This window comes from Lissotriton helveticus, chromosome 9 (assembly GCF_964261635.1).
Source record: "Lissotriton helveticus chromosome 9, aLisHel1.1, whole genome shotgun sequence".
NCBI lineage: Eukaryota > Metazoa > Chordata > Amphibia > Caudata > Salamandridae > Lissotriton > Lissotriton helveticus.
Window position 1 is genome coordinate 1,271,383,010 of NC_136070.1, and position 22,244 is coordinate 1,271,405,253.

A 22,244-nucleotide genomic window follows, 5' to 3' on the forward strand; every position below is an offset into this window, starting at 1 on the left:
GCCTTATGTGACCAATACTAAAAGAGCTTTTAGAAGTACTACACAGAGGGGTTCTGGATCCACATACATGTTGGTTCCTTTGAGTACTTGAATGGGTAGAAGGTGTCTGCTTGCAATGAAAAATAGTGCTTGTATTGCATTTTTTGCCTTGTGGGAAACGTCATGCTCACTACCAAATGGCTGATTTGGTTATGGTGGCATGACAATTATCAAGAGTTTAGGTTAATCTGTTTATTATGGAAAGTTGGAATAAAAGCAGCAGGTCAGACATATTTATTGTGAAAAGCTTTTGTTAAAGTTAGTAGGTATTTGAGGGTGGATTGTTACGCTGAATATTAAAGACTGCAGATAAATATGTATTTTACCTAGAATCCAACAGGTTGCAGTAATAGGCACAGGGTTTGAGGTTGTTTAACTCCTTTGACAAACCGTTGGGTTAGACGATTTGCACTGTGATAATTCTTGTTAGGCTCTCCTAGGAGAGATGCTTTGCCAACTGTATTCTGTTTACTTTTGTAATTGTATGTATGCTTGATGGTTGCCTTGCTCTGTACAGTAAGCCTGGGTTGGTTATGGTGACAAGCCAGTGATAAAGTCTGTAGGCCTGGTTATTTCACTGGAAAAGTTTAAGCCTGATACCATAAGCCTGGTCTGTTTTTTAATGAAATGTTATGACAAAGGCAGTAGGCCTGGGATATTATTCTGAAAAGCATTTGTTAAATCAGATAGGCCTTTAACGGTGGTTGGTAGTTCACTGTGTAACAAGCTGTAGACAGGTCTACTATTGCATGGAATTGTACAGAGTATCATATCAGGCACAGGGTTTGCAGTTGTTCACGATTTGTGATGTATCAAAGCAAGTATCTACAGTTATCCCTTGTCTCCCCGCCCTCATTGAGGTGCAGTGCTCTTAATCATGGGGGTCATGTAACCCCTCTAAAATCCGTAACCGTGCCCTCTAATACCGGGGTCCATCCAGGATGAAAGTTGTCTTTATCTTTAGTTGGGTGTCAATTAAAAGACTCTGCATCACTGTGGTATCTCAAAGTTTATTATAAAAACAGTTGGGTGTAGGTGGTGTCTTCTGCTTTCGCTGGCGGGTATAGCTATTTTAGCTGCAACCACAAGTTGGAGGTCAGAACCCATTCTTTGCCCTGTAGATCATCCCAACATACTGGTCTCAACCCCAAAACCTTCAATCCTTTATCATCTGGATGTGGGACCCCCTACTATGCTTATTGTGGCTGATAGCACTTCCTCTCAACAAAGGACTGATCTTGGGTATCCTCACCGGCTCTGCATTAGATCCCCCTTATCACCGCATTCTCTCCAACAACGGCCACCTCTACTGACAACATATAGCCCAGTTCATCTGACATGAGATACCATCCTGTCATTATTTTAATAATTGGTTCTCTGTGTAATACTGGTTTGTTCTTGGAATGTATGAAATTTCACAACTTTTCTAATGTCCATGCCAGTATTTCCCTTTAAATTGCGTTTTCCCTTTCAGTACCAATCTCACTGTGTTGAGGGTATATTTAGTGCCTTATTGTTTTTTAACTGCGCCTCTAGTTTGTCCTAGTGTAACTAGTCATTGCTCACAGGGTGTAAGGGGTCTGGTCACTGTAGTCCTCACCATCTGATCCATTGCCCATTGTCTTAACTGATATTATCTGCACCATTCCTGTTCGGTCAACTGGAATGATTTTTTGCAGTTTTTAAAGGATATGATACTCCCTCCCTTGAATAGGTCTGCAGGTATTCTACCATCCCCCTCTAGCAACTTTTGGTGATTAGAGTCTTCACTTGCTGGTGTGAATTCTACATTATGGTGGGTAGAGATCAGTTTATTTCATTTATTATAAACTTTAAATTTTTTCCCTGTACTTTACCATGCGGAGATCTTTGTGCCGACTGCGGAGTATTTCCATGATAAGGTATAGGAAAAATGTTAAGAATTTATTTAACTCAAAAATATTTATTATAAATACTTTTATGTTCAATGTTAATGTAAATTCATGTAATTTATTAATTTTAAATGTAGAACAAAAATAAGCTACAGGACTATTAAATTAATCTTGAAATATAAATTGAATTAACCTAAATATAATAAACTAGCAGCCCGTCCCGACCTTGTCCGGGAGCAATCAGGCTTCCCGGACCCCCGCCCGCCCCGACATTGTGCAGCAGCCCGACCCCCCGCCCGCCCCGACATTGTCAAGCAGCCCGGGCCCCCGCCCGCCCCGTCCCCCGCCTGCCCGAAGCCTTACCTCAGCCGCCGCTCCTCCCCCGCGCTCCTCATTTCACCGCACATTGTGCAGCAGCCCGGCCCCCCGCCCGCCCCGACATTGTCAAACAGCCCGGGCCCCCGCCCGCCCCGTCCCCCGCATGCCCCGACCCCCGCCTGCCTGAAGCCTTACCTCAGCCGCCGCTCCTCCCCCGCGCTCCTCATTTCACCGCACATTGTGCAGCAGCCCGGCCCCCCACCCGCCCCGACATTGTCAAGCAGCCCGGGCCCCCGCCCGTCTCGTCCCCCGCCTGCCCCGACCCCCGCCTGCCAGGAGCCTTACCTCAGCCGCCGCTCCTCCCCTGCGCTCCTCATTTCACCGCTCCACCGCTCCTCGCCGCTTACCGCTCCTCCCGCCTGTCCGCCGATCCTCACCGCCATTCCGACGTTCGTCACCGCTCCTCCCCCTCGCCATGTCAGCCGCTCCTCCTCGCGTTCCTGGATGCCGCTCCTCCCCGCGCTCCTGACGTCAGCACGCAGGTCACGGCTGGCTCTACTTCCAAGGGACTACTTTTTTTTTTTAAATGTTAATTTTTCAAATAACGCATATTTTTATACTTTATATAGCCTATGTCCATCTGCACACCCTGACGATTACAATGATGTATCGGGTGTGTGGATTGGCGCTGTGGTTCCCGAGTTTACCCGCCTGAAAGGTGCAAAGTTCTTCCTTTATAATAGTAGTATAGATAAAATTGCAAATAGTTTTCTGAAATTTTAATTGGAAAATAGATTCCCACCTAAAGAAACAAAACATATATTTTAAGAGCAAGAATAATTATTAAAAGGGATGCACAGAATTAATTAAAATGATAGGGTTTTAAAGAGGAGAGGTTATGATCTATAAAATGAGGTTGTGATAAAATGAGTTATCAACCAATTGCCGAATTGCAATGAAAACGATTGAGGCAGGCTTGAGACTGAGTGGAGGCTATACTCTGAAATAGAAGGCATTCAGAGGATGGAAGGTATGAGGGGGGCTCGCTGAAGAAACAAAATATGTCATGCAGGGTTGTAGAAGTATAATTGGAGAAGGCTTTCTGAGAGAGCAAGCAATAGGAGAATGTAAGAAACAATATAGAATGAAGCAACATTACACATAGTGCTCCATATCCTGGGCACACAGCTTAAACATTTGTTTCTGAGTGTGCACATCATTTAAACATTAAAAGCCTTTGCCTGTTGTGTCCCAAGCCTAGGACAGCCCTTTTAGACACAGTATGGAGTATCCCAACCGTGGAACAGGGTCCAAACACAGCTCAAAGGGAGTTGGTTCAGAATAAAGAAAAAGTCTAATTTAAAGAACTTCCCTCACTATTCTATAAATGCTGGAGCAAGCAACTACAGCGCCTCCCCACGGGTCGCTCGGAGCAAACGTGGGAACAAGCGCTAGCAATTGAAAATTGTACGATTGTAAATCTGACGCCAAGAGTATTGGACTCAACGGAAGAAACAGTGTTATGGTTAGGACTCACATTTTGTCCCTCTAAAAGATTCGAATACACCCAGACAAAAATTGATTTTTTCAAATATACTCCAGGAAAATCAAACTTCATAAGTATTTCAAAACACAAAGACCAGGGCGTGGGGAGACACAAGCCAACATTTCAGATACAGATATGGACACTTTGACGGTCAACGATCAGGAGACGCTGGCGATCTTGGAAGATTTTCAGAATGAAGAAAATCCCAGAGAAATGATTTCTACAGAGAGCCATACAGTAGAAATGCTGTGAATCATTCAAGTGGGTCCTGGGAGTCCATTTAAACCGTCATCCAAATTTATCTCACAGATGCTCACAGATGCCCACGGATGCAATTGATGTGTTCACAGAGACAGTCACGAAGGAACTCATTAAACTACGAACTAAAAAGGACAAGAGGAGAATTAAAAGTAACATCATTCAGAAACAGAGGGAGGCAATAAAAGGCTTACAATAAGATCGGATGATCGTAAGCAAGCCTTCTGACAAGGGTGGATAATATAGTGCTATTAACGACTGAGTACTATCAAAGAGAAGCTTTGAAACAACTAAATGATGCTCTGAGTTATAAAAGATTGGCAGAGAGGAATATGAGAGCAGTACAGTGGAAAACCATACACTCATCAACAAATGGTGTCGAAGAGGCATGTTGGAAAAGGAATAATATGCCTTTCTTGAATGTAAACATCCACGTCTGCCGACCTTGTATCATCTCCAGAAGATACATAGAATCAAAATAAGTCCTCCGGGTCGTCCTATAGTTTTGTCTCTGGGCAGTCTGAGAACATGTCAATATTTGTAGACTTTTTCTTGTTTGAGTTTGTAACCCAACTGGGTTCATATGTGCAGGATACAAAAGATTTTTTGAGGCGGATTGAAGATGTTGCCTGGGACACAAACTTTGTGATGATAACACTTGATATCTCAAGTCTATATACTAGCGTCGAACATAAGAAAGGTCTAGAGGCAGTGAACTACTTTTTTGAAAGGACGATCATTGAAATTCATTAAGCACAATAGGATGCTGATGGAATTTTTTTTGTCTCAATAATTAAAAACAATTGTTTCAGGAGCAACTGTTTAGACAGGCACTTGGTAAAGCCATGGGCACCTGCTTCGTCCCCAGCTACGCAAACCTTTTTGTTGGCTGGTGGGAGAAGCTGGTGGCCTGGACAGATACCAATGATGAATGGACCTGTCATGTTATCAGTTGGAACAATACAGAGATGACCTTTTCATCATTTACATGGGCACTGAAAAATCAGCCAAGAATTATCTTAGAGTACTCAATGAGAATGATCTGAACCTTAGATTCACAGATGAAACAAGTCGAATATCTGTGAACTTTCTAGTTTTAACAATATTCGCAGCAGAGGGTAGACTATGCACCTCCTTACATGAGAAGCCAAGTGCTGGGAATTCCCTGTTGCATGTCACCAGCTATCATTTTGATAAAATAATAATGAGTATACAGTATGGAAAGCTCCTATGGATTGAGAGAAATTTCACAAGTGACTGAGATTTCCAGACAGCAGCTGAAGAAAGCATGCAGAGATTCATGACGAGAGGATACAACAAGGATATTCTTATTCAAGCCAAAAATAATGTAGACACCAAATATAGATGGGAGTTCGTCAATGACAACTCGCACACTAGGAGTAGAGGTAAGAGGGAGACAGATGGTAAGAACTTTAGAATGATCACAGACTACTCAAGTGAAGCTAATGACAGAAATGTGTTAAGAAGAAATTGTCACATTTTGAAATCAGATTCTATGATAGGTGAGGATTTTCCTAAATCACCTCTAATGTCGTTCAGGAGAATGCAGACATTGAGAGACCATTTAGTACAATGTCATTGTCCCACTGACAACAGACCAGCCTCCTTTGGAAGAGTGACTGGCTTTTTCCCCTGCAGGAAATGTAAGGCATGTAGGAATTGCCATAAAGTCCTGTCCTTCGGTGTACCAGGTTTGGAGGCACCTAAGAAAATCAGGAGGTTCATCAATTGCAGTACGAGTAAGACTGTGTACTGTCTGGTATGCCCGTGTGGCCTGAGATATATTGGCAGCATTTTGGAACATCTCAGACCGATTGCCAACAAGGATGTATTATATCCGGTGGCAAGACACTTTGAAACGCATCATAGAAGCAAAAGGGATCTGTTGAAATTCTTTTGCCTGGACCATGTGCCCCTAACACAAAGGGAGGCGATAGACAACTGCAACTCCTTAGACTAGAGTCTAGGTATATCATTGATACCCAAACCAAAATACCAAGGGGATTAAACAGTGGGGAGGAGATGGTTATACATCTGTAATTGGAGCATTGTTCAAGAACAGAGCATTGAAATGATGAGAGGGGGAATCTTGCTAGACATCACATGAAAAAATAATAGTAGATTGAAACACCATCTATGCAGTGTGCAATGTGGGAGGCGAACATCTATCTAAAAAACCCATTCAGGGTTCAATAGGAAAGTATGGATGCTAGCACCCACTGTTAACACTATACCTTAGTAACCTGAGCCTACACAGAGTGGTAGGAGGTTCTTCCTCTGCAGATCAGCTGTGGTAGTATATGGAGGTTTTAGATTTAGATTATATAGCGATATATGTTAAGTTATACATAGATTGCTGTATATAGGGCATAGTAATATTTGTGATTTGCCCATTCAGGGCGAGAGAACCAAGATGGTATTGCACTGGTGTTTCATTTACAGCAATGTGATAGTATTTGCATGCTTCAAGATGACCGACACCATCGGACATAGGGATGTCCGGTGTCCTTTGTTGATGTCAATAATGTTATGTGTATTTATGCAGGCTATTTCTCGACACGCGCCATTATTGACAAAGGCGGCAGCCAAAACGCATCTGAGCGTACTCAAAACCCAAATAATAAACTGGGTAAACTGCTCCTGTGAGTGCTGGTGATTTTTACCCTGCAGTCGCGATTGAGTAGTGCGATTCTCATCTTCGTGCATGAAGCACCTGACCATGAGTGAAGTGACAGACGAGGTTCTGCAGCATGATATATATATATATATATATATATATATATATATATATATATATATATATTCTCCAAGAAGATGGCCTGCTCTACTCCACTCCTTCCCTGAAAGTTTAGGGTTGATCTGTCAAGCGGGGGCCGAGAAAAAAGGGGGGTCCAAAACGTGTTTTCCCCATGCAATTTTACATAGGACCATTAGCCAGGGCTACAGCCCGAACGGCTGAACGGAATTACACCAAATTTGGCAAAAAGGTAGAGTTCGGTTCGCAGATCACCTTTTTTGTTAAATGGTGTAAATCCGTTCAGTAGTTCCTGAGAAAATCAAAAGTAAAATCATAGATATATCTTGAGGAGCTTACCGTAAGCTTACAGTACGCGTACCTTCCCGAGCACGAGCTGAATGCTAATTGGCTGTCAACACTCCAAACCAGGAAGTGTTGGCAGCCATCTTGTGCCTCAGTAGAACCCAGGTACAAGAAAGCAGAAAAACAAACGTGCAGAACGCAAAAAGGGGGCAGAGTAGAAACACCCTGACCCCCTAGGCCTGCTCAGGGGGTCCCACAAGGACCCCCAAGGCCCCCCAAATTAAAAAAAAAATTTTTTAAATCACGGGGTACGCGTAGGTACGCGTCCCCCACGAAAAAAAAAAAAACCCCAATCTGCTTTTTTCAAATTAGCCCCCTGGGGGAACAAATCCCGGGGGCATAATGCAAAAATGTGTGGGGGCCCACATGGCGCATACTGGAGGTTGCTGGTGGGCAAGTTGGCCCCCAGGGACCCCAAGTATGCAAGGGGAATTAGTCCCCCCTCTGAAAAAGTGCCAGGGGGCTGCGTTGCAGAGAGGTGTAAAACGGGGCATGGCCTCATTACACCTCTCTGCAACGCAGCCCCCTGGCGCATACTGGAAGCTCCTGGTGGGCTAGTTGGCCCCCAGGGACCCCCAGTATGCAAGGGGATTTAGTTCCCCCTCTGAAAAAGTGCCAGGGGGCTGTTTTGCAGAGAGGTGTAAAAAGGGGCGAGGCCTCATTACACCTCTCTGCAATGCAGCCCCCTGGCGCATACTGGAGGTTCCTGGTGGGCTAGTTGACCCCAGGGACTCCCAGTATGCAAGGGGAATTAGTTCCCCTTCTGAAAAAGCGCCAGGGGGCTGCGTTGCAGAGAGGTGTAAAAAGGAGCGTGGCCTCATTACACCTCTCTGCAACGCAGCCCCCTGGCGCATACTGGAGGTTCCTTGTGGGCTACTTGGCCCCCAGGGACTCCCAGTATGCAAGGGGAATTATTTCCCCCTCTGCAAACGTGCCAGGGGGCTGCGTTGCAGAGAGGTGTTAAAAGGGGCGTGGCCTCATTACACCTCTCTGCAATGCAGCCCCCTGGCGCATACTGGAGGTTCCTGGAGGGCCAGTTGGCCCCCAGGGACTCCCAGTATGTAAGGGGAATTAGTTCCCCCTCTGCAAACGTGCCAGGGGGCTGCGTTGCAGAGAGGTGTTACGAGGCCACGCCCCTTTTTACACCTCTCTGCAACACAGCCCCCTGGCGCATACTGGAGGTTCTTGGTGGGCTAGTTGGCCTCCATGGACCCCCAGTATACAAGGGGACTTAATCCCCCAACTTAGAACGCGGTACGGGGTGTGTTTGCACAGTGGTGAAGGTAGGGGGCGGGGCTAGAAGTGATATGTGTGCAAACATGCTCTGTGGCGCGTTTTAAGTTGGGGAATTAATTCTTCTTCAATCCAGAGGTCCCCTAGGGGCCAACTAGTCAAACAGGTACCTCCAGTAAGCACCACGGAGCTGCGTTGCAGAGTGTTGTAAAAAGGGGGCGTGCCCTCTGGACACCTGTCTGCAACTCAGCTCCCTGGCGCATACTGGAGGTACCTGGTGGGCTAGTTGGCTCACAGGGGACCTCAGGATTGAAGAAGAATTAATTCCCCAACCTAAAACACGCCACAGGGTGTGTTTGCACACGTTACCTCAGGCCCCGCCCCCTTCCTTCACTATTGAGCAAAATATTCCTGTAAAATCAGCCGAACTACGAATTTTGATTTACTCACCTGTTATCACAAGATACGTCAGTGCTGCATCTTTGAGTACACTACTGATCCTGAAAAGTAATTCTAACCATACTTACAGTAACTTGAATTTCCTTCCATAGGCTAACATTGACTGCTTTCACTTGGAAATGTTTCCAAGTGTGGAGTTTTGAAACTTTAAAAAATACCTCTAAAATCAGCCGAACTACGAATTCCGATTTACTCACCTGTTATAAGGAAAGACCTCAGTGCTGCATCTTTCAGCCCACTACTGATCCTGAAAAGTAATTCTAATCGTAGTTACAATTACTTGAATTTCCTTCCATAGGATATCATTGCATGCTATATAAAATATATATAAATAAAAAATAAAAAAAAATTACAATTTCAATATTTTAAAAAACATTTATTTTTCAATTTATTTAAAAAATATATAATGTAATTTAAAAAATAAAATATCTAAAAATAAATAATTTTAAATAATGTAGTAAATCAGTATAGAATAATATAACAATACATTTAAAAGTTATCATTTACAAAACCTTTGAAATTCACTGAAAAAAACATAAGTTTCAGCCACGTTATAATTAGGAATTAGCATTTAAAAAACCTTAGAAATTCATTGAAAAAACCATAGGTTTCAGCCACGTTATAGTTAGGAATTACCATTTAAAAAACCTTCGAAATTCACTGAAAAAACCAAAGGTTTCATACATGTTATAGTTAGCTGGACATTTCACTCATACAAAACCATTGAAATTCCCCCGTTGTAGTTAGTTCAGCTAACTATAACTCGCGCGCCCGCAATGCACTGCTGATAACGTCACATATTACATCACTCATGACATGGTCAGTGACATGACTCATGACATCACTGGTGACATCTCAAATGACGTCACTGATGACATCACTGATGACATCATCCTTGTGAAAGAGTGGCATATATATATATATATATTACCTACCGTCCGTCACCAGTAGGTAGTTATAGGTAGGACCTAGTTACCATAGGAAAATCTCAACATTCTATTCCCAATAACTTTTGCGCCGGATGACTAAACTTCGCAAAATTTTCAAAACTCGTGGGGCGCTCTGGCCTTCTCCTATCCTGGAAGATTTGGGGTGATTTGGCAAGCGGGGGTCGAAAAAAAAGGGGGGTCCCGAAACGTGTTTTCTCCATGTTATTTTCCATAGGAAACTTTAGACACAGCTACAGCCCGAACTGCTGAGCAGAATTACACCAAATTTGGCAAAAAGGTAGCCCTTGGTTAAGAAAAATCTCTTTTTTTGTTAAAAGGTGTAAATCCGTTCAGTAGTTGCTGAGAAAATCAAATGTAAAAAAATAGTGATATCGATGGCCGTGGTGGATCCGCGGACCCTCCCGATCACGAACTTCATGCTAATTGGCTGTCAGCACTCCAAACCAGGAAGTGTTGGCAGCCATCTTGTGCCTCGGTAGAATAGAGGCACAAGGATACAGGAAAACAAACTTGAAAAAAGAGAAAAGGGGGCAGGGTAGAAGCACCCTGTCCCCCTAGGCTTTTAGGCCTAGGGAGTCAGGCAAAGTCCGCTGAGGATCCGCGGATACGTGTCGTAACTATTTGTTTTATTGTCCCCACCCTGCCCCGGGGACTGCCACCCCCGGGGCTTCTAAAATAAATGATTGTGGGGCTCAACGGCCCCCCCAAGCCCTGGGACCGCCACCCCCGGGGCATGTGTTTTAATTTAAAAAAACTAACCTGTGTGGGTGGCTCGAGCCCCCGCACAAGCCCGGGGACCGGCACCTCCCCAGAGCACTAAATATGCAAATTGGGGGGTCCGGTCTGCCCTGGGGACCACCACCTCCACGCTTCATTACTATTTAACCCCCGGGTGGGCCAATTTTGTTTTGTAATGAGGGCCCAGCGGGGTCCCCAGTCCCTAGGACCACCACTCCTGGGGCATTTCAAAAATATGTGCCGGAGGCTCACAGCCGCCCCCCACCCCGGGGACCGCCACCCCCCAGAGCTTCTAAAATAAATGATTGGGGGGCTCAAAGGCCCCACCAAGCCCCAGGTACTACCATCCCCGGGGCTTTCTGATAATATTTGCGGGGGCTCACATCCCCCCAAGCCCCGGGGACCACCGCCCCCCGGGGCTTCTAAAAAAAGGGTAGGGGGCTCAAAGCCCCCCCAAACACCGGGGACCGCCACCCCCGGGGCTTGTGTTTTATTTTTTTTAAACTAACCTGTGTGGGGGCTCGAGCCCCCCCACATGCCCTGTGGTCCGCTACCTCCCTGGAGCACTAACTATGCAAATTGGGGGGTCCGGTATGCCCCGGGAACCACCACCTTCCCGGGCCTTTGGTATTGTTGGGAGGGGAGTCCCCCTCCTGGAGCCCTGTCATGGCCCTGGGGACCACCAACCCCCAGGGCCGGCTCCTGCAGTGTCCCGGGGTACACTGCAGTTTGCTATGGCAGGTCGGGAGCCTTGCGGCTCCCGCACTGCCATAGCAAACTCTACTTTGGTATTTGGTGCGTTTCCAAATGGGGAACTAATTCCCCTTGAATACTGGGGGTCCCTGGGGGCCAACTAGCCCACCAGGAACCTCCAGTATGCACCAGGGAGCTGCGTTGTAGAGAGGTGTTCAGAGGCCACACCCCTTTTTACACCTCTCTGCAACGCAGCGCTGTGGCACTTAATGGAGGTACCTGGTGGGCTAGTTGCACCCCAGCGACCCTCAGGTTTAAAGGGGAATTAGTTCCCATCTGCAAACACGCCAAATACCAAAGCACGGGGCGCGTTTGCACAGTTGTGAAGGGAGGGGGCGGGGCCTGAGGTGACATGTTTGCAAACACGCCCTATGGCATGTTTTAAATTGGGGAATTAATTCCTCTTCAATCCTGAGTTCCCCTGGGGGACAACTAGCCCACCAGGTACCTCCAATAGGCACCACAGAGCTGCGTTGCAGAGTGTTGTAAAAAGGAGCGAGGCCTCTGAACACCTCTCTGCAACACTGCTCCCTGGCGCATACTGGAGGTACCTGGTGGGCTAGTTGGCCCCCAGGCACCCTCAGTATTAAAGAGGAATTAATTCCCCAACTCAAAACGCGCCACAGGGCGTGTTTGCACACTTGTCACCTTAGGCTCCTCCCCCTTCATTCACCATTTTGCAAACGCATCCCCTGGCGAGTTGTAAGTTGGGGAATTAATTCCCCTTCAATACTGACTAGCCCATCAGGTACCTCCAGTATGCGTCAGGGAGCTGCGTTGCAGAGATGTGTTCAGAGGTCACGCCCTTTTTTACACCTCTCTACAACGCAGCTCTGTGGCGCACTAGAGGTACCTAGTGGGCTAGTTGGCCCCTAGGAACCCTCAGGATTCAAAGGGACTTAATCTCCCAATTTAAAACGGCCACAGGGCGTGTTTACACAGTGGTGAAGGGAGGGGACAGGACCCTAGGTGACATGTGCAAACACACCCTGTGGTGCATTTGAAGTTGGGGAAATAATTCCCCTTGAATACTGAGGGCCCCTGGGGGCTTACTAGCCCACCAGGTGCTTCCAGTGAGCGCCACTGTGCAGCGTTGCAGAGAGGTGGTGCAGGCCGTGCCTCTTTATACACCTCTCTGCAACGCAGCTCTGTGGTGCTTACTGGAGGTACCTAGTTGGCTAGTTGGACCCTAGGGACCCTCAGGATTCAAGGGGACTTAATCTCCCTACTTAAAACCACCACAGGGCTCATTTACACAGTGGTGAAGGGAGGGGGCGGGGCCTTAGGTGACATGGTTGTAAACACACCCTGTGGCGTGTTTTAAGTTTGGGAAATAATTCCCCTTCAATCCTAAGGACCCCTGGGGGCCAACAAGCCCACCAGGCGCTTCCAGTAAGCGCCACTGCGCTGCGTTGCAGAGAGGGTTCCAGACCTTCCCCCTTTTTACACCTCTCTGCAACGCAGCTCTGTGGCGCTTACTGGAGGTACCTAGTGGGCTCGTTGGAGCCAAGGGACAGTCAGGATTCAAGGGGACTTTATCCCCCCAAATTAAAACGGCCACAGGGCGTGTTTGCACAAATCAGCTCTGCCCCCCCTCCCTTCACCAGTGTGCAAACGTGCCCTGTGGCGCGTTTTAAGAGGTAGTTTTAATCCTCCTGCCCTATTATGTACTAGGGTCTTATGGAGGAGGCCATGGTAATCACAGGGGTACCCCAACGCATAGTGTTCCCTAGTGTATGTAGGTGTTTTAACTGTATTCTAAGTGTCTTTTAGCATAGCACTGGCTTCAGGACTGGTTAGTCAGAGTCAGTTACAACCAGTACCCATCTGAAAAAGTTGAGGGTACAGGATGATTGTGCAACAAGGTGTCTTTCTGCTCCTCTGTTTTTTCTGCACATCTTCCTTCTTCCTGCACTTTTCTTCGTCTTTGAAATTTCTGATGCTCCTTTCTGCATTTCTTTTTCTTCTTTCTGTGTGTTTTTTCTTCTTTCTTCACATGTCCTATCTCTGTAGGCATAGTTAGAAAACTAGCATTTAAAAAACCTTTGAAATTAACTGAAAAAACATACGTTTCAGGCACGTTATAGTTAGAAATTAGCATTTAATAAACCTTAGAAATTCACAGAAAAAAACATAGGTTTTAGCGGTGTTATAGTTAGTTGGACATATCACTCGTACAAAACCTTTGAAATTCCCCCGGTATAGTTAGTTCAGCTAACAATAACTCACGCGCCCGCAATGCACTGTTGATGACGTCACATATTACATCACTCACGACATGGTCAGTGACATCACTGATGACATTACTGATGACATCATCCTTGTGATAGAGTGACAGACCTCCTCGCACCCTAATATAACCTTTGACACACACACTCAAAAATAGAAACTAATATTTTCAAAACAATGGACATACCAATACCACTTATAACACACCTATTCAGTAATTCCAAGATATACACACACATCCACTCATTTACCAACATGTCCTATACAGTCACTCAAACATGTACTCACTCATCATATGTACTCATACACCTATACATCCTGTTGCACACTCATCCATAGAGTTACTCACACATGCAGAGTATCAAACATCCATTAAATTGCATATACAGTTATACACACACCACCACACTTACTGCTACAGAAACTTACACATCTCTTAAGCAATCACTTATAGAAACACATACTAATTTATGCAGGAACTCTTCAGATCTCTCACACTCACATATACTCACTTGTATACACCAATACTCACATATACTAGTTTAAAACATATGTAGTTACTCATAAAGACACTATTGAGACCGCCATTCATTCACTAACACACCCATACACACACTCATCCAACCAATACAGTACTGCACACATGCTGTCTTCAATAGCAAGTGCTGTCTGAGGGCCAGAAGGAACTGTAGCAATCAGGAAGATTTCCTGGTGGAACAAGAAAGTATGATCACAGGATTAAAAGACAGAGGCTATCCAAGATGGGTATCAGAAAGGGCCACGAAAAAGGTCAGTAAGATCCTGAGAGACCAAACACTGCAGGAAAAAACGACTATAGTGGAAGAAAACAGTTTGAGAATTATTCTGACACTAGGACTGGGCGGTAAATTCCGTTCCGCTCGCAAAATTTGGGTAATTTGAGTAATTTCACGTTCGGCGGAGAACACAAAATTCCCCAAAAGTCTGCATTCCGCGGCTTTGCAAATTTTTTGCTTGTTCACGTTCTCAAAATGCGTGTTCGCAAGATATTTCCCCACGAGCACGCAAACAGCGATTGCGAACAGTAAAAAAGCATCGCGAAAGAGTTCAATTCCACCACATCCTTTCTGCAGGACTTTAATTACTTGAATAGGCCTCTGGTGTGCCGTGCTATTACTGAAAACCCCAAAGTGCTCAGATGTGAAGCCGCACTCCACTATCAGGTAGGTGCACAACATCTTTATTTTCAAAAACATGCAGCTTTCCATACCTTCTCATAGGGAATATAACTATGCTATTGAATCATTTCGAGATGTGTGATTTTACGTGATTGGATATATCCTCTGAGCATTAAAGAAGAACACTTCAAGAAATATATAGAGGAAAATGTGGTGAAAGGCTTCATTAGGGAATCAACATCATGCAGAGGGCTCCAATATATTTCCTTCCAAAATTCATTGGACAGCTGAAGCCATGTGTGGAATATAGAGAACTGAAGGACATCACAGTGAAGAATCATTATGTTACCATTCATTTTAGTTTAGTAAGACCACACTGCCAAGATTTTTACTAAACTAGATTTAAGGGGAGTTTTTGATCTCTGTAAGGCATGTGATGAATGGAAAACTGCCTTTAATACTAGATACATCTTTTCAAGTATTTGGTCACGCCTTTTGGTTTGTGCAATGCTCCCACTTTGTTTCAAAATTTAGTGAACAAACTAGATATTCTGGGCACTTTCATCATTATCTTCTTAGATGACATTCTAATTATCTCTCAAGATCTGAAAGTACATCAACAACATGTCCAAGAGGAATTAAGACATCTATGAACCCATCCTTATATGCCAAACTAGATCAATGCATCTTTGAAGTTCAATAAGTAAATCTCTTGAGCTGCTTCCTTTCAGATAAATGTACCTGTATAGATCTCAAAAAGGTGGCTGGAGTGACTGTTGGACCTGGCCCTTTTTGGCAGGCTCAGCCCGAAACTTTTTGCTTTTTCCTAGCCTGTTTCTGGAACCTGGGTTGGTGATTTTAGGCCTCTGCGCACTTTTTCACTGTGGTACAGTGTAAAGTGTGTGTGCTCTCTGTGTATGTGTGGTGAGTGACCTGCCCTCCCATAGGAATGAATGGGAAATATGTATGCCCATGGTAGTTCCTGATGTGTGGGGAGTGCAGGGTCGAGTTTGATATGTGCGAACTTGTGAGATTGAATGCTGCGTAATGGTGTATGCGGCATGATTGTGTCTAGTCTAGAAGTGCCACTTTTAGAAGTTGGCATATTTGTGTAATTTGTGCCTGGCGTGTGATTGGCTGGTGAGCCTGGCCCAGGAGTGCCTGGGCCTGCTTGTGGATTGACTGTCTGATTTGAGGGTGACAGGGGCTGCAGAGCCCCCAGGAGGTTGTCTGAGTCAGCCCGTGGATGAAAGGCTGCATCTGCTGCCAGGGAAGTGGGAGGAGATAGCACCTGGGAGTGAATAGAGCTGTGCCTGCTTGACCACAATGCTGGCTCCACCTCCCCGCTGGGCGACTGTCACCTCTGTCCCTGATACTGAAAGAAAGAAGGAAGCCAGGAAGCCCAAGGGCTCCAGCAACACTCAAGAACTGGTTTAGACTGGGTTCAGGGCCCACTTGCACAAAAACGTCAAAGACTTTTCTCTGTATAAAAAGGGGCTGTGTCCCCTTCCAAAATTGTTCTTGTTTTTGGACTGGAATCTGCCAGGGGTGTGCTGCTGCTTGGGCCCAGGGGAATCCCTGGGCCCTGCCCAGCCCCTGGACATCTGATGGACTTTCCTGGATGCCTGGAGGACTTCTGGGGGACCCCTCTGCCTTGCCTGGGCTGATGGGGGGACTTTGCTTTGCCCCTTGGAATCTCTGGGACCTTTGGCAGCATGGAGAAGCTGCATTTTCCTGCAGAGAGCGCTTTATTCTGCCCCTTGGCGCCTGGGAGCGCTTTGTTCTGCTTCCAGCGCTTAAGAGCGCTTTATTTTTGCTTGTAGCGCTTGCGAGCGCTTTACTTTTAACTTTCTGGCAGAGCGCTGTGGTTATCCCGTGTGGGAAGCGCTCCTGCCCTTTGTGTGGCCTTGAGTGCTTCGTGTGCACTTTATTTTTAGTATCACGGGTATTACGGGTATTCTCCCGTTCAGGGGCCTACCTCGCTACTGCAATTTAATGGGATTTCGAGGGTGCCCACCCCTCATTTGGCGCCAGAGAAATCGCTGTCCCCCCGCTCGGAGCCGGGGACGGAGACCCGGAGGCGCCGCGCTGTCATTGGAGGGCCTGGGAGGCTCGCCCTGTGAGGCTGCGAGCTGATTGGGCCGTTGGTGGGGGCTCATCCCCGTGAGCCGCGCTCTGGTTGGACGGACGAAGGGGAGCAGAGAAGATGGCGGCGGCCGCTGTGGGGCTCCCGTGCCCGAGAGGGAGCCCGAGAGAAGAGAGGAGCCGAGAGGTAGCGTGGCCGGGGCTCGAGTGAAGAGCCCTGTGTGCGGCCAGAGCCCCGGCCCGCGGCCCGAGTGCAGAGAAGTGCCAGCAGCAGGGAGGACGCCGCAGAGAGACGGCGCGATGATGGAGCCTCCCCGCAGCAGGGCCGGTGAGTGAAGGGCGGTGCCGGTTTGAGGCACTTGAGTCAGGGCAGCCCCGGATGGCAGTGGGCCGCCCCACCGCATTCTTGTTTGGCCCACGAGGGCCCCGGGGACATTGTTGTTGGTTTCCGAGCCCTGAGGGGCTCCGTGGCATTTCTTAGAGCCCCGAGGCTCCAACGAGGGGCATAATTCTTTTTAGAGCCCCGTGGCTCCCACGATGGCCAGTAGTTGTTGAGTCCTCGTGTGAGGGGCTCCATCGTCGTGAGGCGGCATATGTGTGTTATTAGAGCCACGAAGCTCCTAGGGGGCCATATTTGTTTTAAGGATCCTGAGAGGCTCAAGGGCAGGTTGCCTTAAGGAGCTAGATGGCTCCCTCGCCCCCATTATGTCCCAGAGCCTGTGTGGCTCCAACGTGCGCAAAGTTCAGAGCCAGTGGGGGCTCCAACAAGATGGCGCAGAGGTGTCCTAGGGTCAGTGAGGACCCTGTCGCAGTTTGATTCCCAGCTGCCCAGCAATTAGTGGGCAGCTGCACCGTTTAGGTCTTGTGATGTCCTCTGGTGCCCAGCAAGTAGTGGGCACCTGCAACGTTTAGGTTTTGCGCCCGTGGCGCACCCCTGACTGGCGCTGGACACAGGGCTCTCTAGTCCCTTTATTAGATGGGGGCTGGTATGTGATTTTATTTAGGTGCAATGTGATTATCTATGTGATAGTATTTGCCTAATGTGAGTTTTGCGCAATGTGATATGGTGCTAGGAAATGTAATGCATTTAATATGGTTACGCACATTGATCTTACACCTCTGAATGTTTTTCATGCATCATGTGTTTTTGCGCTATTGAGTTGTGGTCTGGCACCTCTGAATGTTTTAGGCATCATGTGTCTCCTTGTTCTTACACCGCTGAAGGTATTTCTATGCATCATGTGTTTTCTTTCCTCACACCTCTGAATGTTTTAGGCATCATGTGTTTTTCCTTCCCTGCACCTCTGAATGTGTTTTTGATGCATCATGTGTTCTTGCTGATACCCCTAAATGTATTTTATTCTTAGGTGGTTGTGTTTTGCCTAGTATAGTTTATACTATAGAGGTTATGTGTCCATGCGTGATCTAGGCCTATGGTTATTAGTATTGCGTAGTGGGTACCTACCCTTACCAGTAGTTACTGGTTGTGATTTATAACTGTTATTTTGTGCTACAGTGATTTTATATCCTTTTATTCTAAGTTCTAAAAGTGCTATTTCTAAAAGTGTTGATTCTGACCGTGGTCCATGTGGCCCTGTCTTGTACATAATCCCTTGTGAATATTGCCCGTGCCAGTTGGCACAATGTACATGTGTGATTTCTATCTGATGTGTTTTGACAATACAAAAGTTATTTTTATATAACCTTGTGTGGAGTTCCTTTTGTGGTGTGCCTAGAATGTTGTTGCTGTTGTGTGCTGGCGCAAATGCTTTACACATTGCCTCCGAGTTTAGCCTTACTGCTCGTGCCAAGCTACCAAGGGGGTGAGCAGGGGTTATCTTGGCGTGTGACTCCTTTGCCCTGACTAGAATGGTGGTTTCTGCCTGGCTTTGGCGTCAGCCTTAGCCTACCAGAAATAGCCGGTTCTAACAGTGACAAAATGATCTAAAGCACATAATATGTAGGAGATGCAGAAGTTCTTAGGGTTTACTTTTTTTCCACACTTCATCAAATCTTTCTTTACAATGGTGCCAATACTATACGCATGACTAGAAATGGAAGTCCATGTTAGTGGGGTATAGTGCAGCATTACAACTGACATCCTGAGGTACGCTGATCACAATCTACCAGTGCATGCATCTTTCTTCACCGTGGGATTCAGACCATCACAAAGAGATTTGATGACCGAAGCTGTACACCCTGTATTGTTCTTGACAAGAACTTTTATTGTGACAGGGCTTAATTCTACAATATATGGTAACGAATTAGTGGCAATCAAAGAATCTTTTGGTGACTGGCGACAGCACATAGTAGAGGCTCCACATCCAGTAACAGTATAGACAGATAATAAGAATCAGGGGAACCCTCTAAGAACCTTCCACATTTGTCGGGCCCCTAAATTGGCAGACTATTTTCACCAAAAATTCCTTCTCAACACAGCACCAAGAGGGGAGAGTGTTAAGAAGGGGGGTAGGGTGGTTACATGGACTCAGGGATTCATCTTTTAGAATACCTGCCTTAGATTCTACATTATAAATCCCGAAGGACTATGGAAGACCAGTCTACAGTGGCTGGGATTAGGATTATTGCTGATGGAGGTCAAGAAGAAGGACATCTAGGTCAAGAGTGGTAACAGGGCTCTATAAGTAGTCCCCTTCAATTAGGAATGTGGCTGGCAACTTTCTGTACTGTGTTGCTTTCATTGCTATCGATACAGTTCATTCATCCACTGGACTGACCACCACTGCATCCATATTTCCTTTGAGAAACACACCGCGCGCAATCAACTGCAACGGTTCCCACACAGCAGCTGTAAAAAAGTCACCGAAGACCAGCTCATCACCACTCTCGCCCGAAACCTTCCACGCGAGCCCTCCCAGACCAACGCAGCAGCCCACAACTTCAGACAATGGATCGATGACTGCGCCAACACCCTCGCCCCGATCAAGAAACTCTCCAAAAAGCGCACAAACATGAGAGCCACCTGGTTCAACGCCGACCTCCAGAACTCTAAGCACACCTGACGAAGATTAGAGAAGCAGTGGCGCAACGACCAGACACCAGACAACCATGCCACCCTCACAAACGCCAGACGCAAACACCACCAACTCATCCAATCTACCAAAAGAACCTCCTTCAAGGAATGCATAGACATCAGCGGTCACAACAGCAAAGAGCTCCATAACATCGTGAAAGAACTCACCTCCCCCAGCTCCAGCTCCAATGACTTCTCACATCGCACGAACTCTGCGACTCCCTGGCCACCTTCTTTCACCGCAAGATCGCAGACATCCACAGCAGCTTCGACACCCAGACGCCAACAGCAGACGCCTACACCCCCCAACTTAACACCCACCAAACACACCGACCTCCTGCTCTCCTGGAACGACATCAACGACGAAGACACCCTCAAAATCATGAACACCATCCACTCCGGCTCACCTTTGGACCCCTGCCCCCACCACATCTTCAACAAGGCAAGCTCCATCATCGCACCCCAACTCCGAAAAATCATCAACAGCTCCTTCGAGACCGCCACCTTCCCGGAAAGCTTGAAACACGCTGAGATCAACGCCCTACTCAAGAAGCCCAAGGTAGACCAAAAGGACCTCAAGAACTTCCGTCATTTCTCCCTACTCCCTTTCCCAGTGAAAGTCATTGAAAAAATGGCCAACAGACAACTGACCCGCTTCCTGGAAGAGGACAACATCCTGGACCACTCCTAATCCGGATTTCACAGCAACCACAGCACCGAAACTGCCCTCATCACCGCCACTGACGACATCATAACCCTGCTGGATAACAGTGAAACAGCAGACCTCATCCTCCTGGACCTCTCGGCCGACTTCGATACCGTCTGCCAACACACCCTGCACACACGCCTTCGCGTCGCAGGGATCCGAGACAAAACCCTGGACTGGATTACCTCCTTCCTCACCGGCAGAACCCAGAGAGTCCGCCTCCCCCCCTTCCGATACGAAGCCACCACAATCACCTGCGACGTACCTAAAGGATCATCCCTCAGCCGACCCTTTTTAACATTTACATGGCACCGCTCACCAACATCGTCCGAGCGCACCACCTCAGCATCGTCTCCTATGCTGGCGACACCCAGCTGATCATCTCCCTCACCAAGGACCCGCCACTACCAAATCCAACTACCACCAGGGAATGAAGGTCGTCACAGACTGAATGAAGACTAGCCGGCTGAAGCTGAACTCGGATAAGACAGAGGTACTCATCCTCTGATCCACCCCTTCCGCATGGGACGACTCCTGGTGGCTCGCCACGCTGGGCACTGCCCCGACACCCACCAACCACGCATGCAACCAGGGTTTCATCCTGGACTCCACGCTCTCTATGATCAGCCAAGTTAACGTTGTCTCCTTCTCCTGCTTCCACACCCTCCGCATTCTCGGAAAGATCTGCAGATGGATCCCCACTGAAACCAGACGGACGGTCACCCAAGCACTCGTCAGCAGCAGGCTGGATAACGGCATCACCCTCCACGCAGGAACCATGGCCACACTCCAGAAGAGACTCGAAAGCATACAAAACACCTCTGCATGCCTCATCCTCGGACTCCCTCTCCACAGCCACATCACCACCCAGCTGAGAGACCTGCACTGGCTTCCCGTCAACAAGAAGTTCATCTTTAAGCTCCCCACCCACGGCCACAAAGCACTCCACAACACCGGACCAGCATGCCTGAACAAATGACTATCCTTCTACACCCCCAACCGCCAGCTTAGCTCCGCCGACCTTGCCATCGTCCCAAGCAGACGCCGAACACCCACCGGCAGAAGATCATTCCCCCACCTCGCCGCAAAGACTTGGAACACCCTCCCTCCCACCTACGGCAGACCCAGGACCTGCTGACCTTGTGGAGACTCCTCAAGACCTGGCTGTTCGACCAGTAGTTGCTCTCCCCCTGCCCCCCCCCCCCTTAGCACCTTGAGACCCTCACGGGTGAGTAGCGTGCTCTACAAATGTCTTGATTGATTCATCATTATTGTGTCCCACACCTTTATTGTTTTATTTCCCTTCTCAGTTCCCCCTGTTCTCTAACCTTCCTGCCTAAACTCTGATTTCCCCTCTGGATCACTATTGGGTATTGTTTGCTGATCAGTTGCCTGAACTCTGACTTGCCCCTTGGATTATGATTTGGTGGGTTTGGTGATCAGCTGCTGAACAGTTACTTGAACTCTGCGTTGCTTCTGGATTATATTTTGATTTTGGTTGCTGTGCTTGTTCTCCTGCTTCCTCTCTGAATTCAACAAAACCGTTATTTATTCGTCCAAATTGTATTGGTAAAATAATTCACAGTTCAATTGAGTTTGAACTATGTCTTCACTATGTATATTCTAAAATATGATTCATTCATTTGTACAGACACACACAATAATCATTAAAATCAGAATTATGTTTGACATATGGCCTCTTGGAACTTTATAAGGACTAGAAGTAAAGAATATATACATTATTACT

The 22,244-nt window shown here is 47.0% G+C and overlaps 1 protein-coding gene across 1 annotated transcript in view; it reads right to left on the minus strand.

Annotated features, from left to right (window-relative positions):
* The window catches only part of LOC144783416 (uncharacterized), a 182,528-nt gene that overhangs the window by 111,720 nt on the left and 48,564 nt on the right, over positions 1 to 22,244 (minus strand). The window contains 1 exon segment of the mRNA XM_078662404.1: positions 14,147 to 14,223. Coding sequence (XP_078518530.1) covers positions 14,147 to 14,223 — 77 coding nt within the window.